The sequence below is a fragment of the Sinohyriopsis cumingii genome, chromosome 4 (genome assembly GCF_028554795.1).
Source record: "Sinohyriopsis cumingii isolate HCF-2022 chromosome 4, ASM2855479v2, whole genome shotgun sequence".
Classification (NCBI taxonomy): domain Eukaryota; kingdom Metazoa; phylum Mollusca; class Bivalvia; order Unionida; family Unionidae; genus Sinohyriopsis; species Sinohyriopsis cumingii.
The window spans coordinates 48426640-48452375 of record NC_142964.1 but is presented as its reverse complement, the minus strand read 5'-3'; the positions used below and the strand labels follow the sequence as shown (position 1 = coordinate 48452375).

Here is a 25736-nt window from a genome sequence, read left to right as displayed (position 1 = left end):
TTGCTTATAAGTTGAGTCCAACTGCAAACAATGTAGACCCTGATCTGCTGTCATATAATGCATGGGCAGGTCAGGGTTTATGTTTTACAGATTATTAATGAAAAAAATGAATAGACCCAGGTCTGCTGGTGAATTATATGATGGCACAGCCAGATCTTTAGTTTGCAGTTCTGCTTGATTTAAAAGGGATCATATATAGAAGGTTATTGGCTTTATACTGAAAAATATTAATATAGACAAATGATTTTGGTGCATGTTTATTGGCCACATCAAAACAATTCATCCATGTGAATATTTTTCTGTACAAAATCAGTAAACATACAAAAATATTTATGGAACGGGGCCCCGAGTGGCTGAGTGGTCTAAAGCGCTCTTCGTTATGGATCACTGCCATCTCACCTGTCTGCATGGGTTCGAGTCTCGGATTCAGCTAATGTGGGTATGTGAGAAAGCTTGCCAGTAGCTTCTCGTGGGTCAGCGGTTCTTTCCGGGGGTTTCCGAGTTTTTCCTCCACCATTAATACTGGCCGCCATGTATAGCCTATCATGTGCTGAAAAATGGCATTAAACCTTACAACAACAACAACAGTTTATTGAACAGTTTTATAAAAAAGAATCCAAATTACAAGCATAATTAATTAATATTTAGATCTGAAATATACATTAAGATGTTTTTGGAAAGAAAAAGAATTGTTGATATACATTTACCTTAAGGATTTATAATGCAGTGAATATGCTTTGAAAGTAGGGAAAGCAGACTGCACTCATAGGAGTACTTACTCAATCTGTACAGGGTGGCTAGGTCAATAACCAATTGTACATTTACTTTATGTTATCAGTTATCTACAATGTCCATGCTGGAAGGCAATTCAGGTGAAATTGTAACCCCAGAACTTGTCATCTTGCTCAGTTACGTGGTGAAAATGAAGTCAACTTTGCCTCACTGACCTCCATCCTTGCCTTTTCTTAAGTTGACATATGGACCTCCATCCTTGACTTTTTGGGCCATTAAGTGCTTTCATATTCTGAGTATAATATTGATTTGTGTCTTTTTCTATTCAGTAAGCAGTGTTAAACATTTAAGGGGTGCTCACCAGTTATTATGCACTTTTGAGAGAGTGATGTATGTATGGTGAAGTTGATTGCATTTGAAACATGCACAGTTGAGAGAATGTTGACATACCTCTATGCTACTTTGATGTAATGTGGCTGAAATTTCTTTGGATATTGTACTTTTAGAAATTGTACATGATCTAAGCACACTGCTTACTAAAATGGCTGCTCCCTTATGCTAAAAACAATCAGCCTGAATTAGTCTAAAGTACACTAACTTTAGCACCTGTTAAAATAGGGAAAATGAATTTTGCCTAGCTAGACAATACCAGCTTCTGAAAGTGCAATAGATGAATTACTATATACGTAAAATGTAAAAAAGAGTTATTGGCTCTTTTTTTTACAATTTACCTCTGAAGTCCAGAAAGTGAAAATGACCAAGTTGAGCTAGCAGTTTTTGAATGGTGCACATCTGGAGTAAGGTCAAGCTGTATACTCCATAACCCATATTATACCCATGAATCATACACCAAATAAAGGGAATTAAAGGTTCTTTGAACAATACCTAAGATATACAAAGTCTTTTTTAAATAGTATAACCAGTGAGGAAACCTGGGAAAATTCTTTATCTTTCAAATTCTGACCCGATGCAAAATAAGAAACTGTAGAGAGCCACCTAAAACAGTATTATTTGCTTTTTGTTTATCTTTTGTGTCGGATGAATTTATGTCTGCAATTATGTTTGAATTTGTTATTTCCGCAAAGCTCCTACAAATCTTGATGAAGTGAGTAGAATTCTATTCACTTGTAGCTCAGCAAATTACAATTCTGCAGAGTTTTCTTTTACTGATTGCTAGTATAAGCAAACAAGTTTATTTTTATGATACTTAATATCTATCACTCATTTTTAAAAGTAACCTATTTTCAGGAATACTGTTACTTGCAATAATAATATTCTGCAACAATTTGGTTTGCATTTTAATGAAATGTAATGAGTTTCACCTTTGTGTGTTTGTTATTTGATGGCTGTTGTAAGCACATTTTTTTATAACCATTCTGCGTTTGGCCATTCTTCATTTAGTTCTTCCTATTTGCTAACCTCTTTGCCCTGTCATGGTTGGTAGAAAAGTACCTTCCAGCATGGAACATGACCTATTTGCTAACCACTTTGCCCTATCATGGTTGATAGAAAAGTACCTTCCAGCATGGAACATGACCTATTTGCTAACCACTTTGCCCTATCATGGTTGGTAGAAAAGTACCTTCCAGCATGGAACACGACCTATTTGCTAACCACTTTGCCCTATCATGGTTGGTAGAAAAGTACCTTCCAGCATGGAACACGACCTATTTGCTAACAACTTTGCCCTATCATGGTTGGTAGAAAAGTACCTTCCAGCATGGAACATGACCTATTTGCTAACCACTTTGCCCTATCATGGTTGGTAGAAAAGTACCTTCCAGCATGGAACATGACCTATTTGCTAACCACTTTGCCCTATCATGGTTTTTAGAAAAGTACCTTCCTGCATGGAACATGACCTATTTGCTAACCACTTTGCCCTATCATGGTTTTTAGAAAAGTACCTTCCAGCATGGAACATGACCTATTTGCTAACTGCTTTGCCCTATCATGGCTGGTAGAAAAGTACCTTCCAGCATGGAACATGACCTATTTGCTAACCACTTTGCCCTATCATGGTTTTTAGAAAAGTACCTTCCAGCATGGAACATGACCTATTTGCTAACCGCTTTGCCCTATCATGGTTGGTAGAAAAGTATCTTCCAGCATGGAACATGACCTATTTGCTAACCACTTTGCCCTATCATGGTTTTTAGAAAAGTACCTTCCAGCATGGAACATGACCTATTTGCTAACCACTTTGCCTTATTATGGTTGGTAGAAAAGTACCTTCCAGCATGGAACATGACCTATTTGCTAACCGCTTTGCCCTATCATGGTTGGTAGAAAAGTACCTTCCAGCATGGAACATGACCTATTTGCTAACCACTTTGCCCTATCATGGTTTTTAGAAAAGTACCTTCCAGTATGGAACATGACCTATTTGCTAACCACTTTGCCCTATCATGGTTGATAGAAAAGTACCTTCCAGCATGGAACATGACCTATTTGCTAACCACTTTGCCCTATCATGGTTGGTAGAAAAGTACCTTCAGCATGGAACATGACCTATTTGCTAACCACTTTGCCCTATCATGGTTGATAGAAAAGTACCTTCCAGCATGGAACATGACCTATTTGCTAACCACTTTGCCCTATCATGGTTGATAGAAAAGTACCTTCCAGCATGGAACATGACCTATTTGCTAACCGCTTTGCCCTATCATGGTTGGTAGAAAAGTACCTTCCAGCATGGAACATGACCTATGCTGCTAAATTTGCAACATACCTAGATACACTGATGAGTAGATCACAAACTCATGTCAATTTTTGTGTTGGGATGTACAGTTCTTAATCATGTGGCATACTTTTGTCTATTCCTATGTTAGGACTAAAAATTGTTTATCATATGGCACATTTGTTAACCTATGTAGGTGATTTACTGAGTACAAGCTTCAAAAAAGTTTTTGAAATACAGCTTGTTTAAAAAAAGCCAGTGAAACAGTTACTATTACCCCCCCCCTCCCAATCTTAGAATGAAAGTTGAGGTACATTTACAAGTTATACTTCCTGGATTAAAAAGACAAAATTCAAAGGCATGATTATTGTCAACTTTTTCAATTCTTAACCAGCATACATTTTCAATTAAAGTTGTAATTGTTTCTTCACTTCAAGGTCATTATTCAGGGCATCAATTTTCAGCTGGTCAACGGTACAGAGAAATGTCATGAGTTGGGCGTCTTCAGTGTTTCTAATAGTAATTATCAACTGTCATAATATTAGGTGCAGCTATGTCCATCTTTGCTGGCCCAAGTCCAATGCCTTTATTAAAGTGAATAGGTTCACTGTCACCATTTAAATGTGTTGCGTCTTAATTGAAAAGTCTTGAAGTGTGAAGTGAGAAATGATCTGTTTGGAAAGGCAGTTGCCTAGTAACTGTTTATTTCTCAAAAAATGTATGGGTAATGGTCCATAGAGAAGTGATTGATTAGAGATGACCGTTACAAGGCAGGTGTTACAGTACCACCCTCCTTCTATTTCAGACATTTGGTCATTGATTGGAAATTACATTTCAACTATTTTCAGCTTGTATTTGATATATATGGATATTTTTGCTTCAATTTCAACTCAGCTATAATGGTCACAAGCAGTACACAAAATACTGTATATACTCCCTTATAAGTGAAGTTAAACTGCAAATAACATGGACCCTGATCTGCACGGCCCATGTTGTTTGTTCTGTTTACTTTGAACAAACTGCATTGAACCTGATCTGGGTCCATGCAGTTTGACGCTGACTGAACTTATGAGGGAGTATATATAGCAAGCTTGTCATTTTTCTATGATTACTTCCTGATAGTATACACGTTCTTATATGACCAAGCTGTTTCCTAATAGTATACATGTTCTTATATGACCAAGCTGGTTCCAACCACTTTAATACACTTGCAGTTTGCATCATTAGTTGTACTCAAAATATAACAACTCCTAATTTGAGAAACAAACTTACCTCTTTAAATTTGTTGTGCATGTATTGCTTAGATAATTTATTTATAATAACATATTTAATTGATCATTATTGTATAGGAATGACATTTTTACCTAGTTTGCTAGATTCAGACATTTGTAGACTTAACCCTTGGGCTCAAATTCTTTCCTCATGCGTCAGTTAATGTTTAATTTGTGAATCATGTTTAATCCCTAAATTGGCCCCAGGGAAAAAGAAAGCCAGCAATGTATAGTGAATTTTGAAGGAACATTTGCTATGCTCAGGTACAAAAGCAGTAGATTAATATCAGTTTAAAAATACATGCCAGCTTATTGGGATAAGCACAGAAATACTTCAGTCTGCCTTCACTTTGAACAGAGTTCTAGTAAGCTAAATGCCATACTGCTACTATTGTAGTTGCCAAGGCCTCACATTGAAATGTAGTTGCTATAGCCTCACATTGAGACAATTAAAGCCCCACATTGAGATGTGTTGTACTTGCCAATGCCTCACATTTAAATGTGTTGTAGTTGCTATGGCCTAACATTAAGATGTGATTTAGTTGCTGAGGCGTCACATTGAAATGTGTTGTGGTTGCTAAAGCCTCACATTGAGATATGTTGTAGTTGCTATGGCCTTGCACTGAAATGTGTTGTAGTTGCTAAGGCCTCACATAAAGATGAGAGAGTCTAGTCATCTTTTCTATGAGTCCATCTCTCTATCCATTTACACTTAATAATCAACAAAAGTTCTGCAATCTTGATACATAATGTTAGTGTCCTTTTTCAATCAGATTTAAATCTCCACAACATCTTATCCTTGTACCAATGTAGCTCAGGAACTGTTCAATATATATTAATGCAATTTGGTGTGTACATTGTTTCACAGACCTGAATATGTCATTTATCAGATTGTCTTGAAAGCTTTCTTTTGGTTAGAGTTATGGCCCTTTGACAGTTAACTCCATATTCAGATGAAAATAGCCAACAGAGCTCATTAACCAGTCAACATATTCTGATTCAAGTTGGTATGAACATTGTATCATAGACTTAGATGTGTCTTTTATGGGCTTTCTCTCAGCTAAGTTTGCAACTGAGTTGTGAACCTGAACAATTAACTTTATATCCTAATATAGGATGTTGCTTATGACCAGAATAGCTCAATGACCAAACAGCAGAGTCTAATGCAGTTTAGTGTGAACATTATGTCACTGACTTGCATGAACATTTTATAGACTTAGTCTATTTCTTGACATGGAAATTCAACTTTTAATTCTTTACTCAATATATTGTTTCATAGACCTATACTGCTCTGGTGGCCTAGTGGCTAGAGTGTCTGCCTCAGATGCAGCAGGTCGTGGGTTCGATCCCCGGCCGAGTCATATCAAAGACTTTAAAAAATGGTACTAACAGCTGCCTCGCTTGTTGCTCAGCATTAAGAAGTTAGTGTTAGGACTGGTTGGCCTGGTGTCAGGATAATGGGTGGGACATCATGCTACATGTCTGCGGCATGATGCCCCAGTGCTAGACACCACTATGGACTGCCACATTGCATACATCGTAGCAATATGACTGAAAAATTGTTAAAGCTACGTTAAAAATCCAAATCACATCACATCACATCATAGACCTATATATCTCTTCTGCTTCGTTTGGACAAAGGTATGGTCCTTGTTGATCAACTTGTGTCTTTTTGGGATATTGCTTGTATCCTGTAGACTTAAATAAATTGGTTTACTAATGCTCCACATTACCATTTACATAATGACCTTTGAATGTCTTTCTTCTCATAACTTTGGTTTTCAAGAATATGTTTGTTTCAGGCACTATGGAACAGCTATTAATGAGTAGAGACCTTTGTGATATACCCATCTCTAATAGTTCTAGTTCTTTAGGTTGTTGTTGTTGTTGTTGTTGTAGGGTTTAACGCCATTTTTCAGCACATGATAGGCTATACATGGCGGCCAGTATTTATGGTAAAGGAAGAACCCGGGAAAACCACGGAAAGAACCACCGACCCACAAGAAGCTACTAGCAAGCTTTTGCACATACCCAGCCCGAGACTTGAACCCATGTAGACAGAGGTGAGATGGCAGTGATCTGTAACGGTGAGCGCTTTGGACAACTCGGCCACTCAGAGCCCCCGACTGAGTTGTAACAACTGTATTTCATTCGACCGACAGTGGAGTCACGGTGACTCAGTGACTCGGGGTCACAGTTCTTTAGGTAGCAGTCATTGTTATTAACAATTTTAAGTTGTTGCATTCAGGTTCATATTGTTCAGATTGTTATGTCTGATGTTGTGAATCATGGTATTCATATTCTTCTTGTGGAGATACTGTGTGATTGCATACAAAATAGGTTGCTGTGACCAATTTTTCATGCTTCACTTACTTTTCAAACTTAAAGCATTCTGGACCATATCATGCAAGACTTTCGCTGTAGTTTCATGAAACTTGGTAATGTATGAGCATGCATTTATATGGATATATGTAATGCGTCTCCAAGCTCTCATTATTTGTTGCTAAGAATTTGCATGTAGAAACCATTGTTGTGGATGTTTAATTTGTTGTACTTGTTGGCTTTTTTAATTGATTGATTTTTTAAAAAAGACCATAATACAAAGCTAATATTTCTCAGTATGTATAGACTAAATATTAAGGAAGTAATCATGAATAACGTAATTTTAGTCAAGGACATTGGAATTCTCCCATGGAAAAATCTGTCTGCCTGACATTTGCTGTGTTCTTTATTATAATTTTATTAATAGGCCTCATCTTGTTGACAAGTGAGGATGTTCTAGAAAAGAACTTTTGACCCTCATCCTGGTTCTATTTTTGTGTCCTAGGTTTTTATATAACGTTCTTTTCTTGCAAAATTGCTCATTATTGCTTTAAACTTATTGAAGCAGAATCAGTCTTCTTGTGTTCAGTTTTTATTTAGATGGAATTATTTATTCCGAATATTATTCACTGGAAATACAAAGTGCTATCAATAATATTCTTGTTCAGAAACATTAATATGGAATTTAGTGAATTCAGACAAGGACATTTTTGGAATATATTATTGTGATACATCAAAAGACTGTTAGCACATAATTACAATTCAGACTGGCACATTACCATGTTCGAGACTACAGGCACATCAACACATTCAGTACCGAAATTATTTTGGAATGCCACTTGAATTCAGTTGGAACTTTATAAATTTTGATTTGTGATAAAACATTTAAGACTGTTTGGGATTGAATTCACAATACTTTAAGTTCTTTTTTAAAATGTAGACTTTATATTTTAGGGAAATAAGTTGTATGTTGAATTTTACAAAACTTGTTGGTTTTCGGTTACTTAGATTAAGACCCTGTAGTGATAACATCATATATACTCTCTTAGATGTTAAGTCCAACTGCAAAGAACAAAGATTCCGATCTGCCATCACATAATTTGCATGCATATCAGGGTCTTTGTTGTATGTTACACTAATTACACCTAAGAAACTCCACAGACCCAGAACTTCTGGCACATTGTGCAGTGGCAGATCTGGGTTTGTATGATAAGACTCAACATTTATGTGAATATACACAGTAAGCTGTGTCAACTTCCAGCAGCTATGTCAAAGCAGTAATTCTGAACAGTATGCAAAAAAATATAACTCTATTTATAAACTCATAAATGGCTGTGGTTGAAGATATAATTCAGGTAAAGACACAAGTTTATGCTCTCTTTTGCCTCCTGTTTGTGTCTTTGTGTTAGAATCAAGCTCTTCCAGTTCATTATGACAGCTTGTGTTCAAGTTTTGTATGTCGCTTTTAAACATTATCTTACAAAGTAGAGTTTTGCTTTGCTCTATACTCTTTGATGGCATAAATGGGATAATAGAGACAAGTTTTCACTCAATGTCACCACCAATTTTTAGAAATTTAAAAAAACAATCCAACAACATCAATTTACTTATTTTATGAGGTGTCATGTTGTTGTGGATTTCAAAGTTACTGCAAACCACAAAACTAAAAACCCAACAAAATAATAATCCACTTACAGAAATAGTTGGACTCCATGGAAACAGTAGGACTCTATGGAAACAGAAGGACTCCATCTCTCCAATCCACAAGTTTAACTACAGAGGAATGTTTCCTTTCTCACAACACTACAAACACGGAAAAAATGAATTAACAGTAAATAACAAAATATCGAAGAAAAACTCACAAACAGCATTTCAGAAGTTTGTATCTTTGATTTTGACTAGCTCCCTTATCCACCAGTTTGATCTGGAAATATACCCTACTTTCAAAATTGATGGAAATTCAAAGATCTTTGTTTACATCTACTTAATAACCCAAGTCATATCTGAAATGTCATCATATGTCGGATCAGTTTTCATAATAGCCTCCTTGCATTACGATATGAAGTTTGCATTCTTTAAAAGAAATGTGGAAAAAAATATTCTTTACATTGTGACACATTTGACCTGCTGATATTTATTAAGTCAGTTATGGCTTCTTTTGGACAGTTGCTGAAACAGCCAGTAAAAATATGGCTTCTGTCAGACAGTTGCGCAAACAACCAGTAAAAAATGTGGTTTGTGTCAGCCAGTTGCTCAAACAACCAGTAAAAAATATGGCTTCTGTTGGACAGTTACTCAAATAACCATTAACAATGATGGCTTCTGTTGGACATTTGCTCAAACAATCACTTTAAAATATGTCTTATGTCAGACAGTTGCTTAAATAACCAGTAAATAAGATGAAGAAACAAAACATCATAGGCAAATTCGGACACTTGGATAGAAAACTGACAAAAATTGAAATCTTTACTTCACTGTGTTTTCACTCCATTTCAGAAAACTTGTCTCAAAATACTCAAAATTTTTAGTGTAGTATATAAAACTGATGAAGAAAATCTTTTCATCTGTTTGAATTTTATATGCTCATAAGAGAGTGGACCATAGTGGATCGGTCAGCTCTTTAGCCAATGCATATAGACTTGGATAAGATTGCATGTAGACTTGGATAACATGGCATGTAGACTTGGATAACATTGCATATAGACTTGGATAAAATTGCATGTAGACTTTGATAACATTGCATGTAGACTTGGATAACATTGCATATAGACATAGATAATATTGCATGTAGACTTGGATAACATTGCATGTAGACTTAGATAACATTGCATATATACATGTTTAACAGTGCATGTAGACTTGGATAACATTGCATATATATATATATATATATATATATATATATATATATATATATATATATATATATAACATTGCATGTAGACTTGGATAACATTGCATATAGACATAGATAACATTGCATGTAGACTTGGATAACATTGCATGTAGACTTGGATAACATTGCATATAGACATAGATAACATTACATGTAGACTTGGATAACATTGCATGTAGACTTGGATAACATTGCATGTAGACTTAGATAACATTGCATATATACATGTTTAACAGTGCATGTAGACTTGGATAACATTGCATATATATATATATATATATATATATATATATATATATATATATATAACATTGCATGTAGACTTGGATAACATTGCATATAGACATAGATAACATTGCATGTAGACTTGGATAACATTGCATGTAGACTTGGATAACATTGCATATAGACATAGATAACATTACATGTAGACTTGGATAACATTGCATGTAGACTTGGATAACATTGCATGTAGACTTGGATAGATGCTGTTAAGATGTCTTCCAAATAGCAAAGTTTCAGTACAGAACACAAGGCAAGATAAAAAAATCAAGTCTCATTTTTGCTTATTGGCGTCTTCAGGATGTAACGGGCATGGGTGAAGGGAGAAATCATTTGGATGTTGGGAAAAGGGTGTAAATGTATATGATACAAAGGTCATATTAAATTTGATTATTTTACTTATAACATGCTAATTATCACTCATATAGACGGAGAATGAAACTCAATTGTTATTTATATTTTGTGTATATTTATTCAGTTATCATTTTTCATTTGATTCCATTCTGAGTTTTAAGAAAACATTTTTATTCACCTGTTTATTACATGTATCAAACTCTAAACCATGTGCATCTAGGTCTTCATTGCACATTGCATTTGCAGATCTGGGTCTATGCTGTTCGCTAAATCTTATCTGTAGAACACAAAGTCCTTAAATTTACCCTTATCTATCGGTGCATTATATAATGGCAGATCTGAGTCACCACTGATTAGAGTTGGATATACTTTATGCATTGGGCAGATAATTAGTGTAAAAATAAGGAAATCCCTGCCATACAGTCCTCCTTTGATAACTCATGAGCAATGGGGTTAATAAACCTTGAAGCATGAGGGAGGGCACTGTGTAATGTGATAGACTGAAATGTTTGTTAACATGGGGTGGAAGGAGTGGCAGGTATCGTAGCTTTTATTGATGCATTAGAATCGATAGTCCTTAACAAATACAGTTCTTTAGAATTTTAATATTTCTGGTCATGAGAATTCAGAGTTCCAGATAAGCATTATATTTGTTATGCAATTTGACTAACAATGCATAAAGAATTTTTCATGTGTACAAATTACACTAATGCATTTACCAACTTAGTAACCTTCTACCAGTTCGTTAAATTAGGTCAGCCATGCCCAATTAGATCACAATGTTATAAGTTATTCGTTTAGAAAGCATGATGATTGTTATAAGCAGCATTGTTTTTGTTAACAGGTGCTTAGCTTCAGCAATACAAAGTTATGTGGTAAAATGACTAATAACATTATTTATGGTAGGTGTCATTCCGATTGAAGATCAATGTTGGATAATTAATTTAGAGAGTTTACATTATCTTGACTTGGTTACCATCCATTTCTTGCAATTTAATGTAAACTTTTAAAGAAAAAAAGTGGGATACTTAAGTGTCAATGCATCATGAGCAGGTTTGCAAATCTTGGAGTGAATTAACAAGAGATTGGTGTATCAGCAGACTTTTCAATGTTAAGTCCTTTCAACCACTAGTGATTTCATTACTTTGCAATGTCAAGTCCTTTCAGCCACTAGTGATTTCATTACTTTGCAATGTCAAGTCTTTTCAGCCACTAGTGATTTCATTACTTTGCAATGTCAAGTCCTTTCAGCCACTAGTGATTTCATTACTTTGCAGTGTCAAGTCCTTTCAGCCATTAGTGATTTCATTACTTTTCAATGTCAAGTCCTTTCAGCCACTAGTGATTTCATTACTTTTCAATGTCAAGTCCTTTCAGCCACTAGTGATTTTATTACTTTGCAAAACCGACATGCTTTTAATATATAAAAATCAGACAGTTTTTTGAGATAGCTATAATAAAAGATCATAGCTGAAGAAGTCAGATAATATGGTCTGGAGCATGTAACACTATTGTAACAAGAATACTTACTGTGCAAAGTACATTTCCAAGCAATTGAAAGTTATATTTTTTTCTCATTTGCAATTTTGAAACCGTATTTTAAAGCTGATTGAACATGCCAGGTCAGATTTTATTTTCACATCGTGCATTGATACAGAAGTTGATACTGATTGAACGCTCGTCATAAAATATCTATAACATTTTTGTTGTACATTTGCACATTTGACTTGTTCCAAATTTGCATATAGACAGGTCCACGTATTAATGTTTCTTCAAATCTTTGGCATTTTTGTTTCATACAGATCCATTGGCTGTTCAGAATATGGTGGTATCTGCAGTTACCCCAACCTCTATCAGTGTAAACTGGACAGAACCAGTTAATTCCAGTGTTGACCAGTATGAGCTGTCAATTTCACCGCCTGATGCTGTTCTTTCTACTGTATTCCTTAATAGGTAATATTTGTTCTACCTTAATTTAAATTTAACTGTATTGTTGCAGTTTAGGAGAACAAAAAAGTGGTTTAATATTTTCTTTACTATTTCTAGAAGTAAATGCAATGGTTAAAGAAAATGGTTTTAACAAAAATTGATGGTGGCATGGAATGGGGTCATTTAAAACCTACTGTGTATTTGCACACTTACAGTTTATTTAATTGTTTTGCAAATATTGAAATCCATAATACATGGAACACTAAATTGGCAAGCGTTAGCTTTTTTTTAAAGGACAACATTTAAGATACAGCAAATCACATATTATATTAGGATGTACAAGTATTGTATGTTTTGTCATTCCCTTTGAAGTGTATAAATCATGCATTTATTTATTATTACTATTATTATTATGACTAATATTATTACTTTTATTTTTTTTATTTAACATTTATTTCTTCTTTTTTCTTCTTCTTCTTCTCCTTCTTCTTCTTCTTCTTCTTATTATTATTATTAATATTTTTATTATTATTAATATTATTATTATTAATAATAATTCTATTATTATTTGTTCTTATTGTTGTTGTAAATCCTTTTCTTTTTGAAAAATCTCTAATTTATACTAATATTGAGTCAGAAACCTTATCTGCTACTCACCCAACAACTCCCTGACCATGCTTCAGGGTGGGCCTCTTGGTGGCAGTTTGTGAGCCTTAGTGATATATACTAGGACATAATGTAGACCCTGCAGTTTAAAGCAAATTAGGTTTGAAGTATTGGGAAGCAGCTACTGTGAGTTTACCATATATACTCACTTATAAATCAGATCCTGATCCACTGTCGCACAATGCTCTGGTAGATCATGGTGTTTGTTATACTGATTACTCTTAACAAACTTCAGAGACTCAGATCTGCCAGTTGGACTCAACTTATAAGCAGGTACATATGGTACCTGCATTTCCTCATACAATACATACAGATGTCATGATCTTTTTCTATGACAATTTATTGCATACAAACCAGAAATCAACATTGTAAGTAGATAACGAAGCAAAATGAAAAGGTCCATTTTCATTGCAGTTACACAAACAAAATAACCAAAGCTCCTCCAGCTTCAAAAAAGGTGTAGTCTTTTTGGAATGCAGTACTTAGTTTACATGGCAGCTGTATACATTTCAGTTTGTAATTAAGATTGAAGAGTGTTGAGCATAGATGCTGTAATTTAATTTAAAGAGTTTGTATGTAAATCCATTATTCAAACATGGCACACAGATTAACTTAGCTCAATAAAAGGGGTAGGCTTGACAAAATGGGGTATTTTATTTATTTTCATGTTGCTGATGTGTGTGTGTGTGTGTGTGTGTGATTTGGACTTTTTAACTTAGCTGTTATCAATTTTTCAGTCTTATTGCTACGATGTCTGCAGTGTCGCAGTTTATAGTGATGTCTAGCACTGGGGTATCATGTCGCAGACATGTAGCACGATGTCCCACCCAGTCACATTATCCTGACACTAGGCCGACCAGTCCTGACACTAACCTCTTAATGCTGAGCGCCAAGTGAGGCAGCTATTAGTACCATTTTTGTAAGTCTTTGGTATGACTTGGCTGGGGATAGAACCCACGACCTTCCGCATCCAAGGCGGATGCTTTAACCACTAGGCCACCAGAGCGGTTGTTGCTGATTAGATTTAGCATTTGGCCACATTTTTCTAAATCTGTTACATGAATGTTCATAAAACTTTGTAGGTGCATTCCTTTTCAAACTCTTTGATAACCTTGTAATTCCCAGATTTTATCGAGACATGATTTACTAAAAAAAAGTCATGTCAGCTTGTTCTGCAATGTTGACTGCCTTGTCAGAGTGGTATTAGAGGTAATGTATGGGTAGATAAAATAGACAAAGCTTTCTTATAGTTGCCTGTTTATGTTGTTGTTGTTGTTGTTATGGGGTTTAATGCCATTTTCCAGCACAAGATAGGCTATACATGGCGGCCAGTATTAATGGTGGAGGAAGAACCCGGGAAAACCCCAGAAAGAACCACTGACCCACGAGAAGCTACCGGCAAGCTTTCTCACATATCCACATTGACCGAGCCCGAGACTCGAACCCACGTAGACAGAGGTGAGATAGCAGTGATCCGTGACGGAAAGCGCTTTAGACCACTCAGCCACTCGGGGCCCCAGTTGCCTGTTTATAAAAGAAAGGTTGCCTGTACAGACTTAAAATACTATATATATTGGTATGTACTAAATGTAGTTATCACATTCGGTGGAATGAAAACTCCAAATACGTATTTTTGAACATCGGTCAATATTTGGAGACTGGCATCCCTCTTACACAACAATTTGCAGAGTTGAAGTGATATTTTCCCATTCACATGAAGCACATACAGAATAAACTCGTGCATATGTCCTGAAGGGTGAACCTTGACCAAAGTACATGTATTTCCTGTGCCCACAGTAAAACATGTTCTTGTCCAGTGTATTATCTCTACCTAGTGATTTATATTAACCTTTATTTTATTTTTTTAAATGTTATCTTTTATCTTGTGTGCAATATGTTTACATTTATTCTTATATTTGGGTAAATTTTATTATCTTTGGTCAATTTGTATTATCATGGGACAGTTTGTATTATCTTTGGACAATTTGTGTTATTTTTGGGACGTTAGAGCATAACTTTTAATTGATATTTTATAGCTAGGATTGTCAGCATGTTCAGTAAAACCTTGTACATACATGCACACCTGGGATACTAAATTTACCATTTGCTGGTCATCACCTATAAATTTTCAAGTGACCATTTGCTAACTTGACATGTCAGACAGTGGACCATCTGTATATCCTCACTTATAAGACGAGTACAACTGCATACTGTGCAGACCCAGATCTGAAATTAAATAATGTACCAGCAGATCTGGGTCTTTGCAGTTTGTTAGGAGTAATTAGTAGAACAAGCAACATAGACTGCAGGCACATTATGCATCAGCAGATTAGGGTCTATGTTGTTTGCAGTTTGACTCAACTTGTAAGTGAGTATATACGGTAATTATTGCATAGAACAAATTGTATGTAGCCTATCCCTGATTGTATCGGTATGTAACCTCGGCCCTTAATAAAAGATGAAAGATACTAGCAACAAAAGTTAGCCTTTATCATCATCCTCCAGTCCTTGTTTAAGGATGTTATCAAATGAAACTTCTGCATCACTTGTAATGCCTGTTAATTTAAACGTTATGTATTATCAAGGTAGTAAGTCTGCTTGTAGTCAGTTAATAAACAGTTGAGTTGTATAAAATAGTGTGTTAGGTGTAATTCTGTAGTTCTGAGAGAAGAAAAACAAATAATATTTATAAAATAAATAATCTGAGAAAAAATTAGTGAGTCATAGAAGGATAACACTAAAATGTAAGCAACAGAAAATCTAGAACCAGAGAAAGACACATTTTCTAATACGTGAAATAATTGTAATACTAAGTGTTTGAATGTTTTTGTGTTATTTTATATATATTTACATCTTGTCCCTGCTTTGAAAGTTTTTGTAATAATTATTCAAACATATCTTACTGTTAATCTAATTTTTTATGAGAAAAAAATTGTTCAGCAAAAGCCCTTCCAATTTTGGGGATATTGAATTATACACATATATTTGTTAATAAAATCTAAAAAAAACATGGTAGGTACTTTTCTTTGGGGCTGTTCCAGTAAAATGTACCTGGGACCCAGGGAAGGCACTCTTAACATGGAATAGTAACCCATAGATGCAATTTAGATTTTTTAAATTATTTTCATATAAATTCTTTTGAGTAATTAGTGTACCCTGAGATATATTTTAAAGAACTGCTTTCACTGGATACCATGCATGTTTAAATGGAAAACCCTTAGTAAGCATTTTAGATTTTCTTAATGTTATATGTCTAATGGTACAGTTAGCATTATATATACGTACAATTAAATATGGAATTTTGTTATCTTTTTTTTCAGGACCATTCAAAGCTTGACATACACTTTTCAACAGTTAAAACCCGGCAAGTTATACATGATATCCATAATTAGTATCAAGTCTGGAACCTTTAGTGAGGTTTACACCATCGCATCTCTCACAGGTCAGTGTTGTCAAACTTTATTTAGTGAGGTTTACACCATCGCATCTCTCACAGGTCAGTGTTGTCAAACTTTATTTAGTGAGGTTTACACCATCACATCTCTCACAGGTCAGTGTTGTCAAACATTATTTAGTGAGGTTTACACCATCGCATCTCTCACAGGTCAGTGTTGTCAAACTTTATTTAGTGAGGTTTACACCATCACATCTCTCACAGGTCAGTGTTGTCAAACTTATTTAGTGAGGTTTACACCATCACATCTCTCACAGGTCAGTGTTGTCAAACATTATTTAGTGAGGTTTTCACCATCGCATCTCTCACAGGTCAGTGTTGTCAAACTTTATTTAGTGAGGTTTACACCATCGCATCTCTCACAGGTCAGTGTTGTCAAACTTTATTTAGTGTCGTTTTCACCATCACATCTCTCACAGGTCAGTGTTGTCAAACATTATTTAGTGTCGTTTTCACCATCACATCTCTCACAGGTCAGTGTTGTCAAACTTTATTTAGTGAGGTTTACACCATCACATCTCTCACAGGTCAGTGTTGTCAAACTTTATTTAGTGAGGTTTACACCATCACATCTCTCACAGGTCAGTGTTGTCAAACATTATTTAGTGAGGTTTTCACCATCGCATCTCTCACAGGTCAGTGTTGTCAAACATTATTTAGTGAGGTTTTCACCATCGCATCTCTCACAGGTCAGTGTTGTCAAACATTATTTAGTGAGGTTTACACCATTGCATCTCTCACAGGTCAGTGTTGTCAAACTTTATTTAGTGAGGTTTACACCATCGCATCTCTCACAGGTCAGTGTTGTCAAACATTATTTAGTGAGGTTTTCACCATCGCATCTCTCACAGGTCAGTGTTGTCAAACATTATTTAGTGAGGTTTTCACCATCGCATCTCTCACAGGTCAATGTTGTCAAACATTATTTAGTGAGGTTTACACCATCGCATCTCTCACAGGTCAGTGTTGTCAAACATTATTTAGTGTCGTTTTCACCATCGCATCTCTCACAGGTCAGTGTTGTCAAACATTATTTAGTGAGGTTTTCACCATCGCATCTCTCACAGGTCAGTGTTGTCAAACATTATTTAGCGTCGTTTTCACCATCGCATCTCTCACAGGTCAGTGTTGTCAAACGTTATTTAGTGAGGTTTTCACCATCGCATCTCTCACAGGTCAGTGTTGTCAAACATTATTTAGTGAGGTTTTCACCATCGCATCTCTCACAGGTCAGTGTTGTCAAACTTTATTTAGTGAGGTTTACACCATCGCATCTCTCACAGGTCAGTGTTGTCAAACATTATTTAGTGAGGTTTACACCATTGCATCTCTCACAGGTCAGTGTTGTCAAACATTATTTAGTGAGGTTTACACCATCACATCTCTCACAGGTCAGTGTTGTCAAACTTTATTTAGTGTCGTTTTCACCATCGCATCTCTCACAGGTCAGTGTTGTCAAACATTATTTAGTGTCGTTTTCACCATCGCATCTCTCACAGGTCAGTGTTGTCAAACATTATTTAGTGAGGTTTTCACCATTGCATCTCTCACAGGTCAGTGTTGTCAAACATTATTTAGTGAGGTTTTCACCATCGCATCTCTCACAGGTCAGTGTTGTCAAACTTTATCTAGTGAGGTTTACACCATCGCATCTCTCACAGGTCAGTGTTGTCAAACATTATTTAGTGAGGTTTACACAATTGCATCTCTCACAGGTCAGTGTTGTCAAGCATTATTTAGTGAGGTTTACACCATCGCATCTCTCACAGATCAGTGTTGTCAAACTTTATTTAGTGTCGTTTTCACCATCGCATCTCTCACAGGTCAGTGTTGTCAAACATTATTTAGTGTCGTTTTCACCATCGCATCGCTCACAGGTCAGTGTTGTCAAACATTATTTAGTGAGGTTTACACCATTGCATCTCTCACAGGTCAGTGTTGTCAAACATTATTTAGTGAGGTTTACACCATCGCATCTCTCACAGGTCAGTGTTGTCAAACATTATTTAGTGTCGTTTTCACCATCGCATCGCTCACAGGTCAGTGTTGTCAGACTTTATTTAGTGAGGTTTACACCATCGCATCTCTCACAGGACAATGTTGTCAAACTTTATTCTTTCATAGAGCATTTTAATGGAAAATACAGTACAGCATGCCTTCATTATAATGCATGTTTAAGACCAAAGGGAAAATAAGCTTCTAGAAAAGTGTTAATAATCAACACAGAAGAATAAAAAGGAATATTCAGATTCTTGTGAATAAAAGCTGGAAAGGACACAGTATCGTTTATTGGACATCACATACCAATTTGAGTATGTCTGATGGCGGGAGATACGATTGCCATCATCGTGTGAAATGGAAAAAGAATTTCCAGCAACAAGCCGTTGAGTTGCTTAGGGATTGGAATTAAAGTTTGTGCAACTATATTCGTTTTAAATAAAGTCTGTGTGTACTTTACAAACTTTTCTCTTGAACATTATGTTTATCGTCAATGCGTCAAACTTTTAATTACGTTTTCCAGCTTTATAATAGCAGTTATTGATACTTTGTTACACCTTACTGAAAACTGGTCAATCTTATGGGAAAAAAATCAGCTGCTTTACTGAGATGGACTTGTCAGGGTTGGATGGACTTGTCAGGGTTGGATGGACTTGTCAGGGTTGAATGGACTTGTCAGGGTTGGATGGAGTATCTGTATTTCATCCGAGTCCATCACACTTTTGTTTCCATTCTATAATTTTAAACGTTAGTGATTAAGGAATGAAACTTGATGTGCTTGTACAGCATCATTAGAAAGTGTGTTGCATACTACTGTTGGGGTTCTGCCTTCAAGGTCATGACTCATTCTTTTAAGTTTTCCATCACCCTTACATTTCCATTATAACTTTAAAGCTATTTTAGACTGAGGGTTGAATCGTAGTATACTTACACATCATCAGTAGAAGGTGGGTCACCTACCACATTGGGGATCTTGTCATTAAGGTCAAAGTAATGTCTCAGTATTCTAAGTTTTCAATCACATTTTTCATTCAGCACTATAATGGTTGGGCTGTTTGAGGTCCAGCGTTAAATATTTTCATTGGAACTCCCTTGCACTCCATAACTTTGAAGCATTATGAGATTAAGGGCTGATATTTTCAATCTTATACAACCGCTCTGGTGGCCTAAGTGGTTAGAGCATCTGCCATGGATGTGGGAGGTCATGGTTTGAACCCCAGCTGAGTCATGTCAAAGACTTATTAAGATGGTACTTCCTCACTTGGTGCTCAGCATTAAGAGGTTAGTGTTAGGAATGGTTGGTGTGATGCACATTTGTCATGCTACTTTCTAACTCAAGAGCTGTTTAAAATAAATTGATAAAGCTTGATATACTTGTATATACTAGACAATATATCCTCAATGTTAGGGATGCAGGTGAGAATTTAATGTGTATTTGATTTCTGCTTTATATCCTAAAAACTGTTTGAGGTCAAGTGATGAACCATGGTAGACTTACTCATTTCAGTTTGATAGAATCTCTTGTGTCATTGGTTAAGATTTTGTCTTAAAGATCAATGACTATGATAAAAACTGTTGTTTTTTTTCTTCTACTCACTCTATGAACTTTTTTTTCTAGTGCCTTTGAGTTAGGGCAGTGCAACCTGGTAACTTTTCTTGTCTGTCTACATAGATATTGTTATTTTAAACATTTGGGACTTTATTGTGGTTATTCAGGGACAAAAATGTACAGAATTTGCTTGTTTGCTTGCAGCACCCCAAGCAGTACAGAATCTCACAGTTACAGCTTTGACTTCTAACGACCTTCTAGTCAGCTGGGTAGTGAATGAGACAAGTGACCAGGATAACTTTGTTGTAAGTTTTACTTTTTTTTGTTTTATAAACTTAATATTCCATATGGAATTAACACCTCCAAAGATTATTTGTATGGTTTAAAAGTGACATCATATGTTTATCATCTGAAAATGCATCTCTCAACATATCACTGTTATTGCAATTGGTTTTAGTTTTCCTTTTTTGTCTTGTAGCTGATTGCTGTGTACGACAGAATCTTGTGAATGCTGTAATCTGAGATTCAGTAAACTACCATAACTACCATAACTTGGTACATGTTGTGGTCACCATGTAAAAGATGCTTACATCAACAAATCTGCCTTTTTGTGTAAATATGGGTTCCATCTATCAATTATATTTCACTCAATAACTTTAAAGCTGTTTGTGATTAAGGGACAAAACTTGTTTTATTCATACATGTATATCATTAGAAGGTACAAACCAAATTGGGTTCCAATCTTCACGCAAGGCCATGGCTCAATAATTCAAGTTTTCTGTTATATGTTCCATTTAGTTTTATAACTTTTATGCCATTTGAGATTAAGAAATGAAAATCATTTGAAGATTGCATCACATACTACAATGGAGGTCCTATCTATAGGGTCAAGCTCAAAATCAATATTTTTGTTTTCACTGCACTTTCTGCTCTGCAACTTTGACATTTTTTTTTCTCAATAAAGAATGAAATTTGTGGTACATTATCATTAAAATGTGCGTTGGATACCACATTGGGGGTCCACTCCTCAAGGTCAAAGTCTTAATTGAGTGTTTTACATTTTTCATCACTCTTTCCATTCCACTGTAGAACTTTGTAAACCATTTGAGATTATGTTGGAAACTTGGTATGTTTATGCATAATCCTTAAGGTGAGTTGCATCCTATCTTCAAGATAAAAGTTCAAGGCTCACTATTTTAATTATTTCCTCAAACTTTCTATTTGGGACCCTGGGTGGCTGAGTGGTCAAAAGTGCTCACCTTTACCAATTACTGCCATCTCACCTGTGTCTGCGTGGATTCAAGTCTCAGACTCAACCAATGTTGGTATGTGAAAAAGCTGTCAGTAGCCTCCCATATGTCAGGTTTTTACTAGGGTTTTCCTGGGTTCTTCCTCCACCAGTTATACTGGATGGCACGTATAGCGTATCTTGTGTTGAGAAATGGCATTAAACCCCAAAAAACAACATTAAACTTCATATTCCTCTTTAACTTTAAAGCAGTTTGGTTTTATTATGAAGTTGTGTATTATTTTTGAATTTATTTGAAAATCACCCTGAATTGTGCCCAAAAAGTCTTAAGCATAGCTTCATACAATACAACAGTAAAGCAGAATAAAATATATCACTTATTAAATCAAGAACTTTTGCTAATTTTGTAATTTTAGAAATTAAAGAATAAATTTAAAAAAATGGGATAAAACTGTGTGACTCAGATGACACATGATACCTTTAGCAACCAAATAGTATAGCATTTCTTCACAGTAGTGGCCAGTGGCCTAGACATTAGAGCAACTGCAGGAGGTTGCAGGTTTGAACCCCAGCCAAGTCATGCCAATGACTTATAAAAAAAATGGTACTAACAGACGCTTCACTAGTCACTCAGCATTAAGAGGTTAGTGTTAGGACTGGTCAGTCTGGTGTCAGGATAATGTGATTGGGTGGGACATCATGTTAAATGTCTGTGACATGATGCCCCAGTGCTAGACATCACTATAAACTGCAGACATCATAGTGATATGACTGATTTGTTTTAAAAGCTATGTTAAAAATCGATATCACATACACACACACACACACAGTGGCATTACCGTTTCATGTATGGTGCACAAAAACCGATTTGTTTAGTCTGAAAGCAAATTAAACTTGAAGAACATTTAGCTTAGTATTAGTTATGTTCCATCTACTGTTGTACCTATTTATGCTGTGATAAGCAGAGAAAACATGGAGAAAGTTAAGTTTCTATATGAAAACAACTGACCTTAGTAATTTTCAAAGGACATTGAAAACTGCTTGAAAAGTGCTATCTATGGCCTTAAGAACCATGAACATCGTCATTAGCAGGAGTGTGCATTCTACATTTGGGTCCTAGTTCAACGTAAGAATCATGGGTCAGCATTATAAATCTTCTTTCATACTTTCCTTTAAAATATCTCTGTTAGAGCCATTTGGGATTGATGGATGAAACTGAGTATATTTTACAGTAGGGGTCGAAGTCAAGATCATAGGCTAATTTTTCAGTTTTCAGTAGCATTTTCAGCTCAGTAATTTTATCAAGCATTTGAGATAAATGAATGAAACTTGCAAATCATATATTGTCACCAGAAGATCTGTTGCATTCCACATTTGTTGTCATAGCTTCAAGGTCAGAGTCATTGGTATTTATTTTATTACAGTTGTTTATGTGTTATGACACTATATAATATTACCCAGGGGCCCCGAGTGGCCAAGTTTTCTAAAGCGCTTTCTGTTACGGATCATTGCCATCTCACCTCTGTCTGCGCGGGTTCAATTCTTGGATTCGGCCAATGTTGGTATGTGAGAAAGCTTGCCAGTAGCTTCTTGTGGGTCGGTGGTTCTTTCCGGGGTTTTCCCGGGTTCTTCCTCCACCATTAATACTGGCTGCCATGTATAGCCTATCTTGTGCTGAAAAATGGTGTTGAACCCCACAACAACAACAACAGTATAATATTACCCTTCATTATAATACAGTAAAATTACATGCAGCATGTACTTCATAATAAGGCATCTCACCATACAACAGTCTACTGGATGCTGTTGTATACAGTACAGGAGAGCTTTATGAAAGAGATCATCAGACATTCCACAAAAGTATATGGAACATTTATGATCCCATTGATCCATCAGGAAAAGTTCATTATCACAAATTCAACAAAATGAATGGGAAAACATTTAAAATTAGATAAGATAATTTTTTAAAATGTAGAACTGTTATGTTCAGTTGTTTGTATCCTTTTACAGGTATCATATCAGTCTCTACCCATGGGATGGGTGACGAAGCTGCCACATGTAAAATTCATCCCAAGTCAGCTGACATATAACACAACAGTTTCTTCCCTGTATCCAGGGGGAACATACAAGGTCACAGTTATTGCTGTCCAGAATGTCTCCATGGGAAACTCCGTTAGTGAAGAACGTACAACAAAGGGCACCACAAGTAAGTTAATATTACTGTCTGTCTACTGGTCAACAAAATGTGGTTACTGTTAATTTTAGGATCACTTTGTATTGCTTCAATAATGCTTGCATCTGGACAAAAAAATGACATCCTGTAGTTATGCATAAAAAACTTAAATATTTAACCTATCCAGGATAGAGATTCAGTTAAGATGATGGAGAGATCAAGGTTTTAAATAGAATTATGGCTAAAAACATCAGGCAATGAGCCCAAGTGTGCAGATCAAACACACACTGGTTACTCCATCAAGTCGTTCCCCCATAACTCTTGCGGAGGTGGGATTGCTGTCATCACAAAGAACTCCATGATCAAACACCTTAACCACACCACAACATTCAATTTTGACCACACATCGTTTGAACTAGTCCAAACCACACTCACACTGGAGCAAAGGTCAGTCCATTTTTTTCTGCCTATACTGCCCTCCTCCTAGTAGAAAAAACAAGCTGGCTGAATCTCTCTTTTTGGAGCAGTTGCCGAATCTCCTGGAGGATGGAAATTCAATAGGTGGCAACCTGATTATTCTTGGAGATTTCACCTTTCACATTGACTGTCCCAGAAACCCAAACACATCAAAACTCACAGATTCCATTAATGTTTTCAACCTCAAACAGTCAGTTAACCAACCCACCCATAAACATGGTCACATTTTAGACTGGATTCTTCAAAGACCTGATGATAACATTCTACGGTCCTCCCTGGTATCCCATGACCTTGCGTCAGATCACCTCTGCATTATATGCCATCTTGACGGATCAGTCCCTAACCCTCCACCTTTATCTGCTTCTAAGAGAAACTTCCGTATGATAAATAGAACCAAACTAATGCATGACATCCAAGCAAACCTAACAACTTGCTTACCTCCTACCGCAGAACAACTCGATAGCTGTCTGCGTTCATTGCTTGACGAACAAGCCCCAGCTACCAAGTGCAGAGTATCAATTCAGAAGTGTTCTTCATGGTATAGCAGTATTTGGGACCAGCTTCGCACTGCTAAAAGAGACAGCCGTAAAGCTGAGAGGCTTTGGCTTTCCAACAGACTCACTGTTCATAAGCAAATCTATGAAGCCGCTAAGAAGAATGTTGCAAATATAGTCCATGCAGCGAAATCAGCCCACTACACTACTAAGATCATGGAAAGTTCCAGCTGCAAAGAGCTCTTTGAGATTACTAACAATCTAATGTCAAGGAACAAATCTACACCACTTCCATCTACCTTCTCTCCAGTCGACCTTCCGGACATGTTTGCAAATTTCTTCCGTGACAAAGTACAAACCATTAGAGATAAGCTTGACACCACAATTTCAGTTGACTGGTTGTCACCATACAGTTGGGATACAGAATTTGAGCGGCAACCATTAGCAGCATTTGAACCTGTCTCTATGGATTTCGTATGTACAATCATGATGAAAAGTGCACCAAAGTCATGTGAACTTGATCCAATTCCAACATCACTGCTGCTTGAGTGTTTAGATCCAGTATTGCCTTCACTAACTGATGTTATTAATACCTCTCTCTCATCCGGGGAATTCCCATCATTTTTCAAAACTGCCATTGTAAAGCCTCTGCTGAAGAAACCAACACTAGACCATAATGATTTAAAGAATTACCGCCCAGTTTCTAATCTCCCATTCGTATAAAAATATCTTAGAAAAGGTTGTTCTATCCCAGCTTGTATCTCATCTGAATTCAGACGTCTTTTTAGCAATGTACAATCTGCATATCGCCCTTGCCAAAGTACTGAAACTACTCTTCTAAAAGTAGTTATTGACATTCTCTCTGCGTTGGATAGCGGAAAGATTACAGTCCTCACCCTCCTTGATTTGTCTGCTGCATTTGACACAATAGACCATGATATATTACTTCACCATCTCCAGCATGTATTTGGCATTCATGATACAGCCTTACTGTGGTTCAAGTCCTACTTGGTCAACGGGACACAAATTGTGTCTGCAAATGGGTTTCATATGTTGACGTATTGGTTCAAAATGAAATGGTGCCAGTCTAACATCCAGTATGTCAGCCACAGCAGCTAATTTGAAAATCTTGTTATTGCTGAAGAATATCAGAGATGGTTTCAACATTCAGCAGTTGAAAGGAAGAAAGGGTCTTGAATTCCTGGAAAAT

At 36.0% G+C, this 25736-nt stretch overlaps 1 protein-coding gene across 1 annotated transcript in view; it reads left to right on the top strand.

Annotated features, from left to right (window-relative positions):
- The window catches only part of LOC149801126 (tyrosine-protein phosphatase 10D-like), a 155528-nt gene that overhangs the window by 54682 nt on the left and 75110 nt on the right, over positions 1–25736 (top strand). The window contains exons 10-13 of the mRNA XM_089955151.1: positions 12340–12490; positions 16453–16574; positions 20338–20438; positions 23393–23588. Coding sequence (XP_089811277.1) covers positions 12340–12490; positions 16453–16574; positions 20338–20438; positions 23393–23588 — 570 coding nt within the window. The remainder of the gene's footprint in view (positions 1–12339; positions 12491–16452; positions 16575–20337; positions 20439–23392; positions 23589–25736) is intronic.